We start from the raw sequence: 20,628 nt of genomic DNA, 5'->3' as shown, positions 1-20,628 counted from the left end.
TTGAATTTTACTTTGACTTTCAGTGTTGGTACAAAAATGTATTTAAGAATGCAAATGGAACCAAAATTCGGCGTGCAGTCTGCACTTCACACTGTGATGAGTGGAGGTTAACACGCTGGAAATAGCTGATATGAGTTAGACCAAAGCCTGCTGTAGGTGCTAAAGACTTTATGTATTGTTTCATGAGCTTAAAGGTGATTGTTTTTTGTTTTGTTTGTATTTTGGCACTTCAGCACAAATGATACATGTTGTGTGATGACGGGGAGTCTTGTTAGTGACTAAAAAGTACGTATATTTTTGCCATTTACAGCTGTTTGTGCTGTTAGGCCAGTGTCAAATGTGTCACTGACCTCCTCATTTCCCTCTTCCTGCCACTCATCATATCATCAGTGTGTCAGTAGTCCATGTTGTGCAGCTGATTCTTCCTGTCAGATTTCCCCTGCAGGGCTGCAGGAAGCAGCGGCAGGTTCAGGTCCGTCACCCGACGCTGGAGAGATGAACGTAACTGAACCAAGTTCCTTTTGGGCCCATTCATCCCTCCTCCTGCTCTTTCTCCTCCTGCTCCTCCTCCTCCTCCTCCTGCTGCTGCAGACAGATCTTTTCTCTTCCCCCTCTCCTGCCTGAGGCTCTTGATGACCAAAGTATGTTGTCTCTGAGAAGGGAAAGCAGGAGGTTTAGATCCATTCACGAGGAGCCCTGGAGGCCCAGGTCGGGTCAACCCCACCCACGTCATCTTCCTTCCCCGTCCGTCTTTTAGCCCCACGTTGCGCAGGCGTGGGAGGGGAGAAGAGGGTGAGGTCTGTGTCGTCTCCATGGCTCCCAGGTGCCCTCTGTCTGAGGAGTGTGTGTCGACCTCGAGGAACGTTCTGGGAGAGATGCCGTTCTTGTCTGCCGAATAAAATGTGTGCAGCTTCTCCAGCCGTTCGTTGATGCTGAGCCGATGGGAATCATCTTGGTGGCGGTTGTCATGGAAGCAGTCCGACCCAGGGTCTGCCGCCCCATCTGACTGAGTGGTCCTGAGCAGGTGTGTATGCCGGGTCGGTCTGGACGTGCTGCTGTCTCTGATTGGCTCAGCGGGTAAGGGGACTTGGCAAGGGGCGGAGTCACAGAGTTGCGATGCGGAGCTTTTAGGAGGAGAAAGATGGACGAGTTCCCTGTCTCCAAACACTGACACTAGAACACACAGACATACAGGATAGTATGGGATCCACAATAGTGTGACTGCAGTATTTATGTCTTTTCATGTTATAACTTTGTACCTTCAGGAAACAATGTTTCCCTGGTGTCCACGCTGATGGGAACCTCCTCATCAGTAGCCCCATCAGACGGAGGGGCAGGTAAAGGTGAGGGAAGGCGAGCGGGCAAAGAGGGGGAGACAGAGTGAGGAAGCAAGGGCAGAGATGGAGATGGTGGACGGTTTTCATCATCTTCTTGGTGAACTTTTCTGTGCGGTTCTTCAGTCCTCTTCCTGTTGCTCTGACATTCAGCCGCCTGTTGGGCCCTCAGAGGCCTGCTGAACTGCTTGGAGCTCTTTTCATTGGTCAGTTCATTCTGAAAACATATTTACAGTTTACTGAAGTTTACTGTACATATACAAACTCAATCCGTCAATCCACAGCTAAAAATAGACACTAATGCACTCTTTCTATTGAAGATCCCACTTAATTTATTGTAGTGACCATGGTCATTGGAGTAAACAGAGAGGAGTTGCAAAAGTAGAGAAGCAGGCTAAAAACTGTTTTTTGGGCTTTTCATTTTCTTATGATTACAGGAAGAAAACCCCATTTGTTATGCTTTCATTGAAGAGTAGTATTGACAGCGTGAACATTACCTGTTGCTGAGTCTTTGATTCAGTGTTGTTCCTCTCTCTCCATGTATTCTTGCTGGGAAGACTCCAGTCATTGCTCTCTAGCTTCTGCCAAAAAGAAATCTGAGTTGTTATTTAGACTTTAAGGTAAACCAGGTTATGCATGATTTGGCCCTATTTCTCTGAAGGTACTTTCTCCAGCAGTTTTAGGAACTTTTCATCTTTGCACACACTATGCTGCTAATCAGTCCAATGTTTACAGTCACCCAAACTGAAATAACTTCTTCATAGTCCAAAAGGTCAAAGAGATTTTTGTTGTCATTTCAACTATACAGTCTATAGCATGTATAGTTCATAGTCAGATTAGGACATTAGGACATTCCTCCAGGACCATGAAGCTACATGAAGACATGTGACTGATAGGCAGTTTCAACTTCTGTGTTAAGTTGAGCACATACGCAAGGCCTAGCACCTTAACTGATCTGCACCTTCCCAAAAATATAGCTATGCGCTGTGGAGACGCAGGTCACAACAGCTGTGATTAGCTGCTTGGTAGTAGCATGTTTCTGCTTTGGTATTTCTTGCTCTGCAATTTTTGAATCAATAAAGAATCAGTGAGGTTAACTGAGGAGGTTTGGAGATACACACATTCATATGACTCATGTTCCATTCGGCATTGTTGAAAATGAAGCAGGAAGTAGAAACAAAAATTAACCCCAGTGCCAAAAAAGATACAGCGCTGACTAACATTTGGGTGTCGTCTTTACAAAGAGAGCCAGACTGACTAGCGCACAAGTATAAATGGCTCACACCGGTGTAGACTGCTTACGTAAGTTACGGTGTCTAGGTCCCGCGGTACTCTCAAAGACCCGTAAGTGCAATGAAAGGGACAAGGAGGGAATACGTGTGTGCAGGCTTATGCAGACAGTGCAAACAGGACACACAAAACACCTGGGAGACAATGTGTAAGTGTGCTGTCGTCCAACTGTTTTGTACCGTCTGGATCGTACTGTTTGTCTTTGCACAGTTGGCACTGTCTTGTTTGAAGTGTTTGTGCTGTCTGCATAAGCTTGCACAGAAGTATTACTAGTCCCTTTCATAGTACTTAGCTCTATGTCTTCTTGTAGCTCCATGGTCCTGGCGGTACATCGTCTAATATTGGTGAAATACAGGTGAAATGCACCCGCTGTATATTGTTGAAACTCCATTAAAAACCTCTTTGGCCTTTCAAACATGAAGTTCCTGCAATTATTTGTTTTTAGGCACTGTTGACCACGTTTTTCTTGCATCCTACTAATAGTCGTGTTTACTAATATTTCAGTATGTTCAGGTGTGTGTGATGAAGTGGGAACCTTGCTGGCCTTGGTTCCTCTCTGGTTCCTGTTGAGCTTGCTGAGCAGCAGGTGATAAGAGGCCATGATGGCGGAGGGTCGGTTGGTGGTGAGCGTGTGTATGATCTCGGACAGGGAGTAGCCCAGCGTGTCCGTCATGTACGCCAGCACGGACGAGTTGAGGTCCTCTGCACACAACCTGGAAGAAAACAACAAGAGAGGGAGATGGATCCAACTGGTCAGTAAGTACTGAGCCACTTCTAGTGCTACGACTTTAGTCGAGGGCTGGAACAGTTTTGCATCATTTATGTGAAAAAAACACTTTATTGTCAGGAGGAGCCATACATGATTACATTTCCACACTGCGTGAAGTGATAAAAGCCTTTTAGTCATGCTATGACATACAAAGCTTCTACACTGCAGGCCACAAAAATGTTCATTTTGTTCAAAAGCATGCCGTGATTTCCCCACTGGTTCCTCCGACCACATTGTAATGCACCAGAACTTTAGTAGAGTTTTTGTGACCCTGTTTGCACTCATGGTACAAATGCAAATTCTCAGATTACAAATTCAGTCCGCTGTTGTTATAACAATACTAATAATATAACTGATGTTTCTTTTATTTAGAGGACTTCAGCAAATGTATAACGAATAATAAAGCAATGCATGTTTTGTACATTACATGTGCATCCACTGTCACACGTGAATCTCTACCTGTTTTTGTGAGAGAGTGTGTGTAGCGGTTTCTTGGCGTATCCCTCGTTGATCCATCTCTCCTCCATCGCCGCTCTCACGCTGGGTCTCTTAGCTGGGTCGGGCTCGAGGAGAGACAGCACAAATGACACGGCACCTGCAGCAAAAACAAAGATGAAGTTGTATGTTATTTATTTTTTTATTTCAATACTTTTCAGAATTTTAAAGTGAAGTATTTTTGGATGGGGTTTGGTGTAAGATCTCACTAAAACTTTTCACATGTGCATTATCCGGTTTCCATATTTGAGAAATATCTTTATTGGAGCGAGAAATATATTTCTGCATATGCTTGATAGGAAGAACTTTAAAAAGCTGCAAATTGCATAGACCAAACACAGATTTCTTAGTGTGATTTGTTTCATGTTAAATTTGTACTTCTTTACGTTGCACAAATGGAACAAACCAAACAAGCTGAGTAACTAAAACTGTTGCACAACTACTTCACACTGATGTCACTCCTTGTGGCCTCACTGAATCAGAGGCAGGGTTCCCCTTCAGGTGAACCAACCAACCAGTGACACAAAGCTATCCAGTGGCAGCCAAGTAAGACTGACAGTTTGATTCCCGATAAGCTTCACAGTCTGGAGGCAGAGATGGATTAAAATGGGACGTCTGCCACCTTCACAAACACATAAGCGAAGATCGCTCCTCTATCAGTAATCTTCACAGAGTCACAGAGTCAGAGCAGCATGTTCCAGCCGAGGTCACCTCAGTATCTTTAAGATCAATCAAGCTGATCTTAAGACATAAACGTGACATTTCTATGGATACCATGGAACACGTACAGCTTGTTTGCAGAAATACAACTTGAAAAATCTCTCAGCAATAATATTACAAGAAACAATATTAAAGGAAGTCGACGTCATCTAAACAGTCAGCCCGGCAAAAGGATTAGTAAAAGTGTCTGAACAAATGGTGAGACAAATAACCCCATTTAGGGCCACGATAAAGTCCGACTCAGATGCCCGTGCGTGGCAGCAGCACAGCCGCTAATCTGATGTTGTCACAGTTTCAGAGCACCAGAGCCGTGCTGGTTTTCCCCACAGTAACAGGAGCTGTGTTTGTTTGAGGCGACATGGCGCCGTGACAGAGTGTAATGGACTGACTATGTGTGAGGGAGAGACCAAAATAAAGTAGAGAGAAACTGAGACGCTAAAGCCATGGTGTACTCAAGGACAAGCGGAAGAAGTTAAAAAATTAGAGATTATTTATTCCTTCCATTTAGTGTGTATTCACACCGATCAGGCATAACATTATGACCACTTTCTTAATATGGTGTAGGTCTCTCTCGTGTCTCCAAAACAGTTGTGACTCATCTGGGAATGGACATGGGGGAGCTGTGGAACATCCCACAGATTCTTGATCGGTTTGGGGTCTATTGAATTTGGAAGCGAGGTCAACACCTTGCACTGTTTTTCTTTTCGTTTTTTTTTTGTTTGTTTTTTTTTGAGTTGCTAGACCGTTTTTGACAAGACAGATCCCTTGTTTTGACGAAGAAGTCACTCTGACAGCGACGGGTACCTTTGCTGACATCACTGGGTATGCTGCAGATCTCTCCATTCACCATCTTCTGGTGCAGGTGTTTGATGTTGAAGGGCTCCACAGTGAAGGGGAGAGTCCCTGTCAGCATGGCAAACATGCTCACACCTCTAAACAGGAAAAAACGTTAAACAGATCTAGTGCATATGTTGAAATGTGCAACATACTGTAATGAGTTTCAAAAAAAAACTACCTCTGCATACAAACAAATCAGTTACAACAGACACAGAAAGATTCTCCGTCACGTACACAGACCAGACGTCCACTTTGGGTCCGTACTTCCTGTGAGCGAGCAGCTCGGGGGCGGCGTAGGCAGGACTTCCACACTGGGTGCTGAGGAGCTCCAGAGATAAAGACTCAGCCTTCAGAGTGTTACTGAGGCCGAAGTCTGCGAGAAACATCATCCTTTTTACAGCGAGCTCTTGTTACAGTTACACTTTGACACACATCAGATGAGACAATTTTACATCCAGACTCAACACCGTTAGTCAGAAGTTATAGGAGGACGCACGAAGGCCAACGTACCCACAATCTTTATGTTGTTATGTTCGTCCAGGAGGAAGTTTTCAATCTTTAGGTCTCTGCAAAAGAATTTAAGTCGAATCTGTTAGTGGCGGTGTTGGTATGAGCTCCGTCTTTAACCTTCAGTATTATTTTTTCGGAGCAATTTATTTGACATTATGACTTTATGGTGTTCAATTTAGAGACTCCTGCAGTGTGTCTGTTTCACTTCAATAAGCGCTTTCAGTTTATTTATGGCTAACCAGATGAGATGGGACCAAACTGGACCCACAGAAGCAAAAGAAAACCTAAATTTGGGTTTTGGGTAAAGCTCAAGCTTTAAAAAAAATGCTGAAAAGAAGTTTTCCCCCCAGTAGGAACATTTAGTGGTCATTTGGGACATTAGTTTGTTTTGGATGAAATAATGGTTTAATTTAAAAACTTGCAGTGGTCGTGATTTTCAAGTCTGTTCTTAACTTGCTCGTCATAGTCTACCAAAGTACTATCCCGGTGTTCACCTGAAAATGTCGCCTCACTACCCTAAAAGTTCTCCAGACTCACCACCAACCACGCTGCCTGCTCTAAAACTACCGAGCTAAATGAAAATCTGCGGTTAGGAACGAGAGAGCCCCTATAAACTGAAGCCTGGGAATCCGCCATGTTCCTTTCATCCGCCTTCATCTAACCAGCAGACACCGAAAGATCCAGAGAACCCCGCTCGCACAACCCCGGGAGCAGTTCAAAGAGAGACGGAGCAAGAAAGAGCGAGAGCAGACATTGTCATAAAGGAGAAAATGTATGCGGTAAACCTATTGAATGTGGGTGGCAGGAGGTGCGTTTAGTGCAAATTTTCCAGTTATTTCCAGTTTAATCATCTCTGTGTGGGACCGCGGTGCAGACTGTGTGTGAGAGCGAGCGAGCGAGCGAGTGCGTGCATGTGTGCGTGCCGGTGTGTGTGTGTGTGTGTATGTGACAGAGGGAGGTGCCGCTGAAGGGTCGAGATGTCAGCGTCGTTGAGGGACTTCATTAGAGAGGAAGTTCATGATGTTGTGATGATGTGTGAATCATGGCGCCGGCGCAGGATGATGAGGTCATTGCCTGGTAATCACATTCCCACCTCCAGAGGAGCCAAGGTCTTAAACCAAAGTGTGTACGGATGTGTGCGTCGGCGTTTGAGTTTTAGGTCTCGAACACCTACACATGCTGCTCGAGTGCCACTCCGACACTGCACTGTGGCATATACAACTTTCCTGCAGCACTTCCTCCTCCTCAGGCTGTTAATGCCCTGCAAATTACTGTGTGCACGTGTGGAGTTGTGCTGTCAAATGTGTATGTGAATGTCAAGGTCTAAGGAATAGCTTCTGCTTGCTAAAGGCCTTTTCTCTTGTCACACATAAGAGTGACAATAACATCTGAATGTGAGACCCACTTTCTAAATCTCCGGCTTCTGATTGGCTTAATATTATCCAGGCCTAACAAGTAGGGTTTTGGAAAATCTCATGCCAAGACATCTCAGCGTGTGTGCACTAGAGGATTCATATCCCACTTGTGTAAATCGCATATTGGACCATGATTGACTTCCATTAACCATAGGAACCAGATGAATCTGAGCTCATTGCATTTGCTCTGGCAGACAAGGGTCTGGACCCCCTCCTGTTCAAACAGATCTCAGACAGATTTGCCGGCCAATCACAACCTTTTATCTAAAGTGGAGCCGGTTTGATGTGATGACCGCACAGAGTAGCTCTGCTGAGGCACTTAAAGAACCAAGATGGCTTCATCACATGTTTTGTTGTATACCAGTATAGCAGAGTTTTAAGTCTGGCGTCTGTGGTGACATTTCTATTCTGGCGCTCTGGCTGTATTGCCTTTTATATCAACCTGCAATGACTGATTTGTCAGATCTGAAGAGAGGAGAAACTCAGATGAGTTGCCTGGAGTAAACAGATGCGTGGCAAAAAAAACTAAGGAAGTGTCCAACAAAAGCTTATGATGCTCTAGATAAAAAAATAAATCTGCATTCAAAGAGGTTCTGAAAAAGAATCGCAAATCATTAGTGACAAATGTTTATAAATAATCTTCTGTTGGCCTTCTGATTGGTCTGCTGACCAGCGACCAGAGGGCTCCAACCCTTGGACTTCCTATGTTACTGTTGCTAGGTTAGATAAACAATAGCCATTCAAGTTTTGAACATTTTTTTTCGACATAGAGGAATCGCCCACTATTTGCTGCTGTTTGTCTAACCTAGCAACAGTAACATGGCTCGACAAAGGGTAGGTTCTCTGGCTGGCGGTCAGCAGACCAATCAGAAGGCCGACAAAGGGTCAACTGGGAACAAGATGAACAAAATCAATCACTAAGAGGACTAGATAAAGAAAAGCAGCAGTTAGAGGACTTCTGCAGCAGTGTATTTGGTTTGTAGCTAACTCATTGTGAGGCAGATGTCTCCACATGTACAAATGTGCTGTACACTGAGCCCATGAATCCTCCTGTGTTTGTAGTGACCTGTGTACGATGCCATGTTTGTGCAGGTGCTCCACCGCAGAGAGGATCTGTCGAGTGTAACGGCGCACTTCCCTCTCCTCCAGCCTCTTCCTCTCACAGATCCTGTCCATCAGGTCTCCTCCAGCACAGAGCTCCATGGCCATGTAGTAGCTGTTCTCTGTCTCCAGGGTCTGACGCACAGAGTTAGTCATGTGCGGTTAATCGGATTTGCTCATTCAACTGAATAGTAACATTTTGTCTTGTAACTATCATTAGTTAATCTAAGCTGGGTGTGCAAGTGGTGATATCTGAAGGTGAATATGATTTTTGTTAGTTTGTTTGTTTGTTTTATTTACCTCCAGCAGGACTACTATATGAGGATGTCGGACCATCTGATGAATTCTGGGTTCCCTCTTCATGTTCTTCAACACGTAGGAGTCCTGCCGCGCTTTCTTCTTGTCTATCACCTTAATGGCTACCTGAACACACACAATAACATGCACAAAATTTTAATGATTTATTACCTTACTTTAAAAGCTAGATCATGGGCGACTCCAAGGGGGTCCACGGAGGTACTGCGGGGGGGGTTGCAAAATCTTTGGTTGATTAGACATTTCTTATATATTTTTAAAATGTTGCCCCACAGTTTTCCCTCACAAATTAATGTGCACATTAACATTAATCTAACATATTTAGATTGCCACCTGTGCCACCTGTGCACAGTAGGCCCCATGCCCCTATCACTGCTGAGCCAGTCACGAGGCCGCATGTTACACTGACTCTGTCAGGTTCCCCCGAATTGACCGAGACCCTATTCAGTCTCCAGGTGGAATCCCAGACACGCTGCAATATTAGTAGAAGAGAGGGTAACAGTGCTGGTCGCTCCCATGAGGCCAAAATGAATGTTTTAATTTCTTGATATGTCAGTTATATACATATACACAGTTAGGTACATTTATGTTTACGGCAGTTGCCCGGCCAGCCTACTGTTGCATGTGTTTGAAGTAAAAAAAAAAAAAAAAAAAAAGACCCGCATGCACATGTTTTTCTAAACTAAAGCCTTCTTAGTAATTTGTCAGCCTGTTCACAAGTGACGTAACCTGATAAATGCACAGTATAACACTATTAATGATAGATGGCATTGTTGCTTCAGAGCCTTGCTCAAGGGCACTTCTGCAGTAGTCATTAGTAAACAGAGTGCTTGCGCAATCACTTTCTCAGCGTACATTTTATCCATCCAACCAAAGGTGTCAGCCAACTGCTTCGAGGCATGTGCTGTCCTCCAGTCGTTATTTTAAGTGCCGGTATAGCGTTCCATAATAAAACCTTAACTTTCGATTTACAGGTAGCAAACTATAAAGAACTATGACAGAAAATAAAGTTCAAAATAATGACATCAACTTTTATGATGCTCAGTTCTCTTTCTGTGAAGGGTTTTATGTGTTTGGTGGATAACATTGGAAAGTATTTGTTTTCTCAATAATTTTCCCAATTGAAAACGTGAACAAGAAATAAAATTAAAAATAATGCAGCTATGATGCGAGCTGTTCTCAGAGAACTAACTGCACATGGTAGTACCTATCTTATAAAATTACTTAAGTTAAAATAATTTCCAGATGAACCCCAAGGCCTGCACCGATGAGTGTCTGCATATTTACAGACTTCACCTTCACCGAGGGTAACGGGGACTAAGAGGAACAAACATCCCCACAGATGAGTTTGGCCATTGCTACGGCAACCACGTCGGGTGCATAGCCAGGGTCAGGAACTCGGTGACCGGTGAAAATGATGCATATATGTACGCGCACACACATGCTTTAGCTCCACTGAACAATAGGTACACACATACTGAGCGGTCATCTCACTGCCGCTGAACCTGTGCTGTGCATTATGTATGTGGCAAAGGAAAACCTTGACCCCAGCTCCGAGCCCACATCAAACATCGAATGCAAACATGGAAGACACGGGCTACCGATATATCCAAACCCTATCTTTTTTGCCCATTTGTATATTGCATCAAAGCCCCGCAGAAAAACGAATTACGAAATATGTACCTTTTCCTAACACTCACAGAATATAACAAGTATATTGGGCAGAAACACACCCACTTCAGACCTCCTTAAATCTGGTCAGCAAATGCTGTCTTGTAAAATCCCTTTAAGAGTCATAGTTATGAAATAAGCAGTTATAGATGGGACTGACAGAGTTTTTTGTGCACATAGCAAGAATAATAACAGACCGCTACCTAAACTTAAGCGCATATAATGATCAGTTGCGAGGCACTGGTTATGACCATGTAATCATATTCTTGTATGCATGTGATCTTTTTCTCTGCTGGTGTGCCACCCTTGGAGTCTGAAGCGTGTCTGCTTCCACCCACCTTTTCCCCCGTGCCAATGTGCAGCCCTTCCATCACTTTGGCGAACGAGCCCTTGTTGATCATTTTCCCCACCAGGTAGGATCCCACCCTTTTGGAGTGGGGGAAGCTCCGCAGCAGCTCCCTGGGGACCTTCAGAGAAGGCAGAGGCAGCCGCTCCCGGCCGAGTCCAGGAGCTTCCCACTGGGACACCCCGCGCTCGGACACACCCCCTCCCTCTGCAACCATGTCCTCCAGACCGGGCTTCACTGCGGCTGCTGGCATCCCGGACAAGGCCCGGGTCCCATGCGGCCGCCTCTCACACGCGCACAGTTAAACCCAAAAACAGAACAGTCTTTGCAGAACACGCATGCCAACGCACACAGGTGCACGCAAACAGACACGGAGGTGGGCCGCTGCTTAAAACTGAGGTATGATCCAAATCCTTCTTCGAGAGGAGCTCCTCGGCTGCAGATGTCTATTATCCACACTCAGGAAAGTACATCCCTTATTCCACACCGTCTGATGAAGGACTCCTCTCGCTTTCCTTTTCCTTTTTGCTATTAACCTACAGAAGTGCCTCAAAGTGTTTCTCTTTCAGCTGGCTCCTCGCTGGTTTTCTCACTCTGTCTCTCTCTGCCGGTTAGTGGATGATTAACCGTTGTGTTCTCAGGTCAGCTCAAGTGATGAGGAGGACATTCTACACTGCAATCACCCCCCTCCCTACCTAGTAAAGGTACACACAGTTACACAGTAACCACTTAGAATGGTCTTACCTCACTTCCTTGATTCCCCTTGGAAGTTTTATTTTCTTCGTCTATCCATTTCAGTGTCATACTCAGAATAACAAGGAGTTTAAACACACAGTTACGAAATGACACAGTTAAAGCATAAACAAAAGAAAAAAAGAAGTGCATATATATTTAAAAGAGCTCAATTAACTTAACTTGTTGGTTTCCAGTCATTTTGCAACATATTACACGCAAAAGGTGCAAGCGGACAAAAGTTCTTTAATCCATTCAGTATGCTATACCAATGACTGACGCTGGGGGCCAGGGCAGGCCATCCCTCCAGAAAGAGTAAATTGTGGTTGTGTGTCCTAATGGTGGATCACCAGTAAATGTGTTTGTTTGCTGTTCTTCGTCTTCATCTTTTGATAAACTTTTGGATTAATCTTTAGTAGCTTTCATCCTGTAAATTATATTAAAACCTATTTCATATTTCTTTGCCAAATATGAAGTGTCCCTTACTATAGAGTGTTTTGACGCTTTTGTATGAACTGAAAACAATAGCTTTACTTGAAACAGTATGCTTTTGCAGAACAACACAGTGTCACTGTATGTATTTGAAAATGTCTTCCCTTTTCAAGCAACAGAAACAAAGCAATGGCAGGGTCAGAAAGTAGCATCCACCTATTCATTATATGTAACTACTACCTGGTTTTGGGAGAGTGTTTAGAATATACCCTGGACTGGTAACTACTGGTCACAGGGCTGAGACAGAGAGACAAATCGCTGGCACCGGTACCTACAGTCAATTTACTATAAGGAGTACCTGGACAAATCCCTTACAGGAACATGGAAAACATGCATACTCCTCTCAGAAACTTCTTGCTAACTGTTGTTACCCAAGGTACTGCTGCTAACCTGCTAGCTAGTTAGCTACAGGGAAATTAACATTAATTGAGTATTCTGGCAATAAATTTCCTACATTACTGGCACTACGACAAACTTTATTGTATGGGCTGAACATTGTAAGTGATGTAACTATGCATGTTTGGGCAGTATTTGCTGACCAACATCTAGACAACTATCCCGTATTGTTGGGAATGTATTGATGAAAGTTTCAGGTTGTGCTGTTGGCCCAAGACAATCCAGTCCCTAAGCAGTGCTTAGGGACTTGCTTTTGTCTGGTGCACAGAAGCAGTTGATTCAAGGTTGGGCACCAGCTCCGAACTGCACTTTGAATTGCTTTGGTGTACCAGGAGATATCCAGATCAACAATAAATCAGGTGCTCAGAGGTCCGGTGTCTTTCACGCCAAATACCTTTATCTCAACATTTCTTAATCAGGTGACATACAGTGTGTGCTGAGTGAATATCATGAATTGATGATGTAATATCACCATTACTACCGTGGGGCACATATGATGGCTATGGTCACCTTCAAGTTGATGAGCCATGATCAGAAGCAAGTCTGCTTTTCCGCTTCTGTGCGGATTAAAGCGCACGTCTCTGTGCGCGTCAGGGTCAGATTGCACTCAATTCTCCCTCACTCAGCTGATGAAAGGGGGGATAGAGCCTTATATCCGCCATGTAACTCAATCCACTCACCCTGAAACACACACACAACCTTACGCAAGCTTTAAGTGAGTGACCGTAGTAACCGATTGAAGCCTCTAGAGTTACCTTGTCCTAAACACGTTGATACTGTATAATCTGATTTGGCCCTCAGGCGGCCAAATACACAAGTGTAGCAGTTATGATGATCTTATGTGCACTCGGGATTTGTTAAGTTTAGTATAATCACAATCAAAACACTTTGTCAACCATTTTTTTTCTCCCTTCAGGTGACCATGCCAACAAATTTGTAAAAACTCTCTGAGATACCATCAGTATCACAGACCAAATGTGGTCCAATTTGCGCTGGTGTCAAAAGTGTTTTTCCTGAATATTCTGAGTCATAAAACACAGAAGTGGCCATTAATGGTTTCACATCGGTTGAATTCAAAATGCTGTGAAATGACTCACCGCATCCCTTCCAAAAAAAAAAAATCTTTCCCAATCCAAGTCAGATCGTACGTCTAAATCTCTCTTCTTCTTCGCGTGTGTATGAATGCCAGGGGCCATACACTTCATAAACGGGTCTTAAGACCCTGGCATGTGTGCAGTCGGAGGTGTTAACACACCGTCCCTAATGTCGAGGAAGGGTGTCAAGCTGTATCTGGCTCTGTGCTGTATGGGCATAGAAGAAGAAAGGCATGAAAAAAAAAAGAAGGGGAGAAAGGGTGGCAGAGGGGAAGAAGCTGCGAGCTCCATCCAAGTCTGAGAAAGTGAGGGCTGAGGGTCCGGAAGTGGGTGAAACTCGGCGACTGTAGCAGGAGACAGGATGAGTGAGAAGGAGAGAAACCGAGCTTCACAACTGCAAAACAAATGTGAATTAATAAGCCCTCGAGAGACTTTTTATATAACCCCGGCACTGCCATGCTTAAATGTTCTGCAGAGGCTTCACTCCGCGTATGTGTATGTGTGTTAATGTGTGTGTTTCCATGGTTCAGAAAAGGTCATTCTCACTGCCAGAGACCACAGTCTATTTGTGTGTGCTTTTATGAGCGCACACATATTTGTTAGCCGTTTCTAAAAGTGCTGCAAACGGTGTATATTTTTGAGATTTTGTGTGTTTGCATCTACAGTACACACATGCATGCATAAACTTCATTTACATGCCTTACAGTATAATTAACAGCGTATACATAGTCCTGTGTGTGTGTGCGTGTGTGTGCGTAGCGTTGGTGCAGAGGAATGCTGGCTTGCCTGTAGAACTTGGCGAGCTTCTCGGCGGTCACATTAAATGAGAAGAGAAACCCCCTTCTGCTTCCTGCCTGTAATAAATGGATCCCCAGCAACCATTAAGGCATATTTTAACACCAAATAACTCCCTCAAACCACACTAGAACGGACAGAGTCGACCCCCACCCTCCCACCATCTCACTCACTCTCTCTGTTCTCTATCCTCTTCTTTCATTTCTTCTATTACCGTGTCACTTTCACGCAAAAAAGGGAGCTAAATGTTAAAATAAGATCCTTTTGGTGCCACAGCATGATGTACTTTACAGTCATAGTATGTACAGGGTAAGAGCATTTAATGAAAGTCAACTGTGTCAGCGAATGAGAGCCACTGACTCTAAAACCGTACTTTTCTTTCACCTTTTTTCTTTCATTCCACTGCAGACATTTGAGTTGTGTTTTTGCAACAAAATATGCAAATATTCTGTTTCAAAACGGGCGTGTGTCCATGAAATACTGATTATGAGTGAAAAATGGCGAAAGGAACATTCCCACGTTCCAATTGGATGAGGACCCCAGGGCACATGTTGCTGCAACGTAATCAGATGACTATGCTAAAAGAACTACTGCAACCCATGCAGCTAAAACATGTGTGCACAAATATCAGAAAAAGACAGAGCTATACACTTGACATACATGGCTAAAAAGACGTTAAACTGTACCTTAATTAATAAATTATAAGCTGTTGATCAGGTAACAAATATCTGCATAAAAGCATGTTAGGGTTACTAGATTATTATTATTTTTTTGATCTGGAGTTTAAAATACAACATAAAATCAGTTGTTGTTCACATGTATACAAGTAGAGGTTGAGCAAATTATGCTATACATTGTGATGATATGAAACATATCTATTCCTTGGTATGATATGTTTTAGAGTCATTATGTGTGTTTTGTGGGCTTCCTCTGCCCTACAGACCACTGACTTACAGCCTAGAGAGAGAGAGAGAGAGACGTTCTCTCTGCTCCGGTATCCACCTCTTAGTTCTTTTCCAGAGCAGCTGTCCCTGTCTGCCCTCTTGTGGCCCCAACACACTGATGCAAGGTCACTGCTTGCAAATCAAACTGCTGAAGATCATTCTCCGATCTTCCCACCGTCTCCCTTTTTGTGCCTCAGGATGACTTGGAATCATTAGTTAAATCTGAGGCAATGCATTACACACCGTGTTCAGTCAGAGGATCTGTCCCACAAAAGAAAAGCAGAGCTTACTGTCAGGCCTCCCTCACTCACTTTACAAGTTTTCACACCTGTTGAACACCTGCAAATCCAGCCCTGGAGCTAAGAGAAACGAGTGTTTACACGCTTATTGTGATGGGTTTGATGTCAGTAGGGATTTGATGAAATAACTGAATGAAGTCAGCAATGCAGCTTGCAGAGGAGTAAACATGGTGTTACACTAAGAAATGGACTCACAAGGGAGTGATAGAAAGACAAAAACAAATGACAGTGATAGGGTTAGGGTTAGGGGGAGGGTTAGGGTTAGCTTATTAGGAGCAGCGGACAAAATAAGTGCACTGCTCAGGCGTATGCTTTCAATTAACTGTTATTAGAAACGTCACTATAGGATTGGAGCTTATTTTGATAATGTCACTGCCTTCTCGTGAATTATCACTCATCCAGTTTTGTCATTCGGCGGCGGCTGCCTGTCAACCCCTGATGAGTTCCTCAACGGCAGCGGCCTCCTCGGCGTGTCATCATCCGTCAGTGGCGCTCTGCCATCGGTTCACCGTGTCATCATCCGTCAGTGGCGGGGCAGCAGACGTGTCATCAGTCAGCGCCTGCATGTTGCCGTGGTCTGAACCTCTCGTGTTCTGCGGTCTCTTCCCCAGCGATGCCGATTAGAACTGGCCCTCCACGGCTTCTGCACCGACGAGCCGGGGCTCTAAGACTTTAAGCTGAGCGTCTCCCACATATTGTGACAGCAGACTTGCAGACCGAACCGTTGCTGCCCACAGAAACATTTCAGCGAGATCGGGTTGCTGCAGCCATGAATTCAACCAGAAAGCGTACTGAATTACCCCTCTAAACAGTTAGGGGAAGTGTGTTTGTTGAAAGCATTGCGTGCCAAGAAAAACTGAAATGAAGAAAGGGCAAAAAAAATTAAATAACACTGGTTTGATTTAAGGCTGCAGAAGTCAGGACAAGGAACAAGGAGATACTAAAGCATTTAAACATGATGCAGTCTTGTCTGGAGCATCACTTCATATGCAAAAGAGCTGCGGTTATTGAAGTCAACATATTTTGCTACTGTATCAGTTCCCTTAATGCCCTTAACCTGCCTATTAATGTTTGACTAGACACCACAAAATCTTAGCTTAGCAAGACATTTATTCATTTTACTGTTCAATTACTATATATTGTGTAAATATTTGTCAAGGGAACACTGAGTCACTTCATCTGAGTTCAATTTAAATGAGTTGTTTTCCTTATTATAGTCACAGATGCTAACAAATAACACAACTGTGTAATTTATCTGTAACTGTAGGTGATAATTGTCTATCTTATCAAGCTCCTTCTGTTGCTTGTTTTTTTTTCTTTTTTATAGTTTCGACTGACTGTAAAATCACTTGTCCTGCCTTAGTGTCGTGGATCAAACACACTAACACAATACATATCCATATAAATGTGTTTCCCAGAGCTTCAATCCATCACACTGTGCTAATCCCACACAATCCTGACCAAGCCTGAAATGGGAGTTTGTGTCACGGGTGGTTTAGAGGTTTTCTACTGTCAACAAAACACTGACGGAGAGAGGGAACAGAAAGAAAAGGGGAGAAAAAAAAAGAGTCTGATAAAAAAAAAATACAGAAAGAAAGGGATGAACAAGAGCCCACCCCTTTGAGCTGAGAGGCTGAAAATGGAGCAGCAAAAAGTTCACTCCCACTGTCGCTAATGTGGACCGTATGTGTGTGCGTGTCTGCGCCTGAGTGCGTGCGCCCAGATGTGTGTCTTCGTGCGGCTACACAATGTGTGTGTGTACGTGCGGATGCGTGCGTGCTGCTCGCTGCCTGCTGTGCCGCTCCCAAATTGAAATGTGAAAGAAACGTGTTGGAAGGTGATGACAAGAGTGAAGTGAACCAGTCGTTTCCTGAAGGCCCAGGCCAGATGTGTCGCACACAGAGCCTCAGAAATCTGCAGCACATTTCTGCTTAATAACCAGGATATTTAACCAGGGGAGGCGGGAAGACAGGAGGGGGCAGGAACTGAGGTTGTGTGTTTTTGCGCATGTGTGCTTACCTGAGTGCACAAATATGTGTGTCTGTGTGCTGTTTTTTTTTGCTCAGGAAATGTGCATGTGTGTGTTTTAGGGGTGGATGCAATGTGTGGTTTATTACTCTAATTGATTTTTTTTTTTTTTTATTGAGTTTGCAACATGGCAGAGAGTGAAGGAAAGTGAGCAGGAGCTAGAGGAAAGAGCGAGAGAAGCCTGACACACTGATGGCCACACCTCCAATCACCACTCAGGACACACATACAAACACGCACACATGCACACTGGGTCAGTTCCATACTGTACTCAGCTGCTGACCACAATGCCCACCACTTCCTCGAGGAGCAAGCCCTGGCGCCTACAATAACAAAGAAAATATTCACTGCTCCATAATGTCTGATGTCTTAATATTTCCAACCCTTCTGTTCTCATATACGCATGATTCATGGATTATAACTTAGAAATACAATCAGATCATTTTCCAGTCATCCTTCTGCCAGTTCAATAAAACTGTTTGAGGAGTAACTGCTGGGTAAAATAATGCAGGGGTGTTGCAGGTTCTTCTAAGGCCAGAATACTGTTATAGCTGGGAAGGCAGAGAATCCACCGTTGTCCTTATTTATGGCATGACAGAACTGCGTTGACTATCGTGTGTAAATGACTGACACCGAACCAGTGTAGCTTAGCAAGAGGAAGGGAAGGGGAAAGCTATGTCACTGTTAATTTCTTAGTAAGACAAAAAATACACAAGTGTACAAAATGCACAATTAGTGCATTTTATATTGGTACACAGTAATGTCTGCAGTAAAAGTTAAAAGACTTAGACTGTAGACAGACTTTAATGACCCACAAGGGAAATGACTTGGTCACAATAGCTTAGTTGCACATAAAAGTAGAAAACACAGAAAACTAGTAAAAAAGAAAGATAAAATAGAAAATATTGTAAGCAAAAAAAAAAAAAAAAAAAAAAATGTACAGAATTATTTTATGAGCAAATGTACAAAAATAATGGGCAAAACAGGGTGAACCGACTGTTTGTACCCAACAAGACCCAACACGGCCATGTGCAAGATGGACAGGAAAACGTTGTTAAATTTACATTGTAGAGGTAATTTGGACTTAACCTATACAGTCTTCATAAGCTAAGCTAAGCATGCTAAGGTAGGGTAATAACTTTCTAGTTCTGTAATTAATGGTAAGCCATGACACTGACTTTACAATTGTTGGATAATACAATAAAATGGTCTACTACTACCAGGTAACCTAAACATGTAGTTTGGTCAAGTCTAGGAGCTGACATGAACCAAAGCTAGCTTGATTAATGCTGAACAAAGCTAAAATGGTCTTGTATAATCATAATATGAATTTCTACTTATTTGTATTCAAAAAACATTATCATCGCAATGAAACATCTACCCATTTGTTCACGCAAACACAGGTGAGGATCAACTCCAGTTAGAGAAATACACTTCAGCATGTCCACCATTCATCGCACCGCTAACCCTCTGGTTTGAGCCTAGCCACCTTATGTGCGACTACAGGTGAAAATGCAACTGAGAAGCAGTTGTTTTCAATTAAACTTTTTTTTCAGCAATCCGATTATGCGAAGAAGTGTCAATCAATCACGCGTGTTTGTTTCACCGGCAAAACTTCAAAGGGATGGAGATGTAACAACTGCAACTAGCGTTTGAGCAGTACTTTACTAACAGCTCGAAGCCCGGCCATTTTGTCATGCTGCCGCTCATAGCGTGTTCAAGCCTCTAGTGAAAAAGCAACATGCTACAGGTAATGTAAAAGGAAGCTGACTGAAATTTAGCTGCTGGACGGATGTGATGCGCAACAAATCAAAGATGAACTGCCTTTAAATTTGGTCAGTGCTCCAATAACACAGTGAAAGGTCAACTAAACAATGAGCTCTTTGAGCAACACCTCACTGATGACTTGACAAGTACGCAGCCGGCCAGGCTTGGCCATTTCGTAACTTTGTCACTTGAAGTGTTAGCACAAATTGGCAATTCACAGCCACACCTAGCTGAATCTGACGGTCATACATGTGCACTGGCCGCACACTGCTAACATTTAGCCTTGACATTAAACACGACAAGCACAATATGGGTCAGCCTGTGTCATCAAACTGCTATCTTCATTTTTTTTAATTCAAGATATGTGTTTAGCTGTAGCTGTAGCTGTAGCAGGACAGTGTGAATAGCCACATTGTGCATTCAGTGGAGTTGAGCAGATTGTTTGGGTCGGTGGAAGCTGCTATTTACACAAAAGGTGTTGGACCAGCACGAGCTGCAGTACTTTGGCTTGTGCATTCCTGTGAATGTGTTTTTGTAATGAGTGTTTAGCTGTGTAAGCCTGTGTACGCGAACATAATCACCCGCGATATATAGCATTATGGCCGTTCCTTAATAGCCGTGTTTTAAGCACAGCCATTAATGCAGCTTGTAAAATATTCCCAACACCACGCCAAACACTCACTCCAGTTTCACCTCTCTCTCTCGCTCACGCACACTCTAGCTCCCTCCACCTTGCTGTGCCCCTCTCGCTTTCCCTCACCTCATTTGTGGGAGAATTTATTTAACTCGTTAAAAACAATTCTCTGAATATTCCCAGCTGAGTGACCAAGCTTCCGTTTTTTTCCCCCCGCTTCATTCCTTTTCTTTTTTCCGGTTTCTCTGGCTTTGTTTTTTTTTTTTCCTCTCTTCTCTTAAACTAACCTGTATAATGTTGTCAGAACTGCTCGAGAATGAAGTGCTAAGTGTTGCTTTTTATGGGGAGGAAACAGACTGGAACAGCGGGTGTGTGTTTTCTGATGCCTACGACACACACACACGTTACATACACGGATACATCCCTATATGGGCTATGCCTAAACACACACACGCACAGAAACGAGTCAATTTGTTGTGAATTACAACCTGTTCACTGATGAGATAGCCCTGAAGCTCAAAGCTAGTGGATCATTAGCGTTAGCATGTGTTGCCTCTCGGTCTGCGTGTTTGTATGGTAAGGAGTTGACAGTGCCATTAAGGCACCTTGGTGAAAATCTGTTCTCAATTGTTGTGGTGATTTCT

At 43.6% G+C, this 20,628-nt stretch overlaps 1 protein-coding gene across 1 annotated transcript; it reads right to left on the bottom strand.

The window, feature by feature from the left end:
* On the bottom strand, positions 1-11,358 carry LOC124999218 (hormonally up-regulated neu tumor-associated kinase homolog). Its single transcript, XM_047574032.1, has 11 exons — positions 10,796-11,358; positions 8,772-8,894; positions 8,437-8,606; positions 5,956-6,011; positions 5,680-5,818; positions 5,413-5,540; positions 3,853-3,988; positions 3,160-3,337; positions 1,832-1,915; positions 1,260-1,551; positions 1-1,173 (listed from the first exon to the last, which is right to left on the bottom strand). Exons 1-11 carry the CDS (start codon positions 11,054-11,056, stop codon positions 395-397), a joined length of 2,346 nt encoding a protein of 781 aa, XP_047429988.1. The 5' UTR covers positions 11,057-11,358; the 3' UTR covers positions 1-394.
* Between the last annotated feature and the right edge of the window lie 9,270 nt (positions 11,359-20,628).

This window comes from Mugil cephalus, chromosome 21, assembly GCF_022458985.1.
Source record: "Mugil cephalus isolate CIBA_MC_2020 chromosome 21, CIBA_Mcephalus_1.1, whole genome shotgun sequence".
Classification (NCBI taxonomy): Eukaryota; Metazoa; Chordata; class Actinopteri; order Mugiliformes; family Mugilidae; genus Mugil; species Mugil cephalus.
Note: the sequence above shows the minus strand (reverse complement) of the source record. Positions and strands in the feature narration are given on the sequence as shown.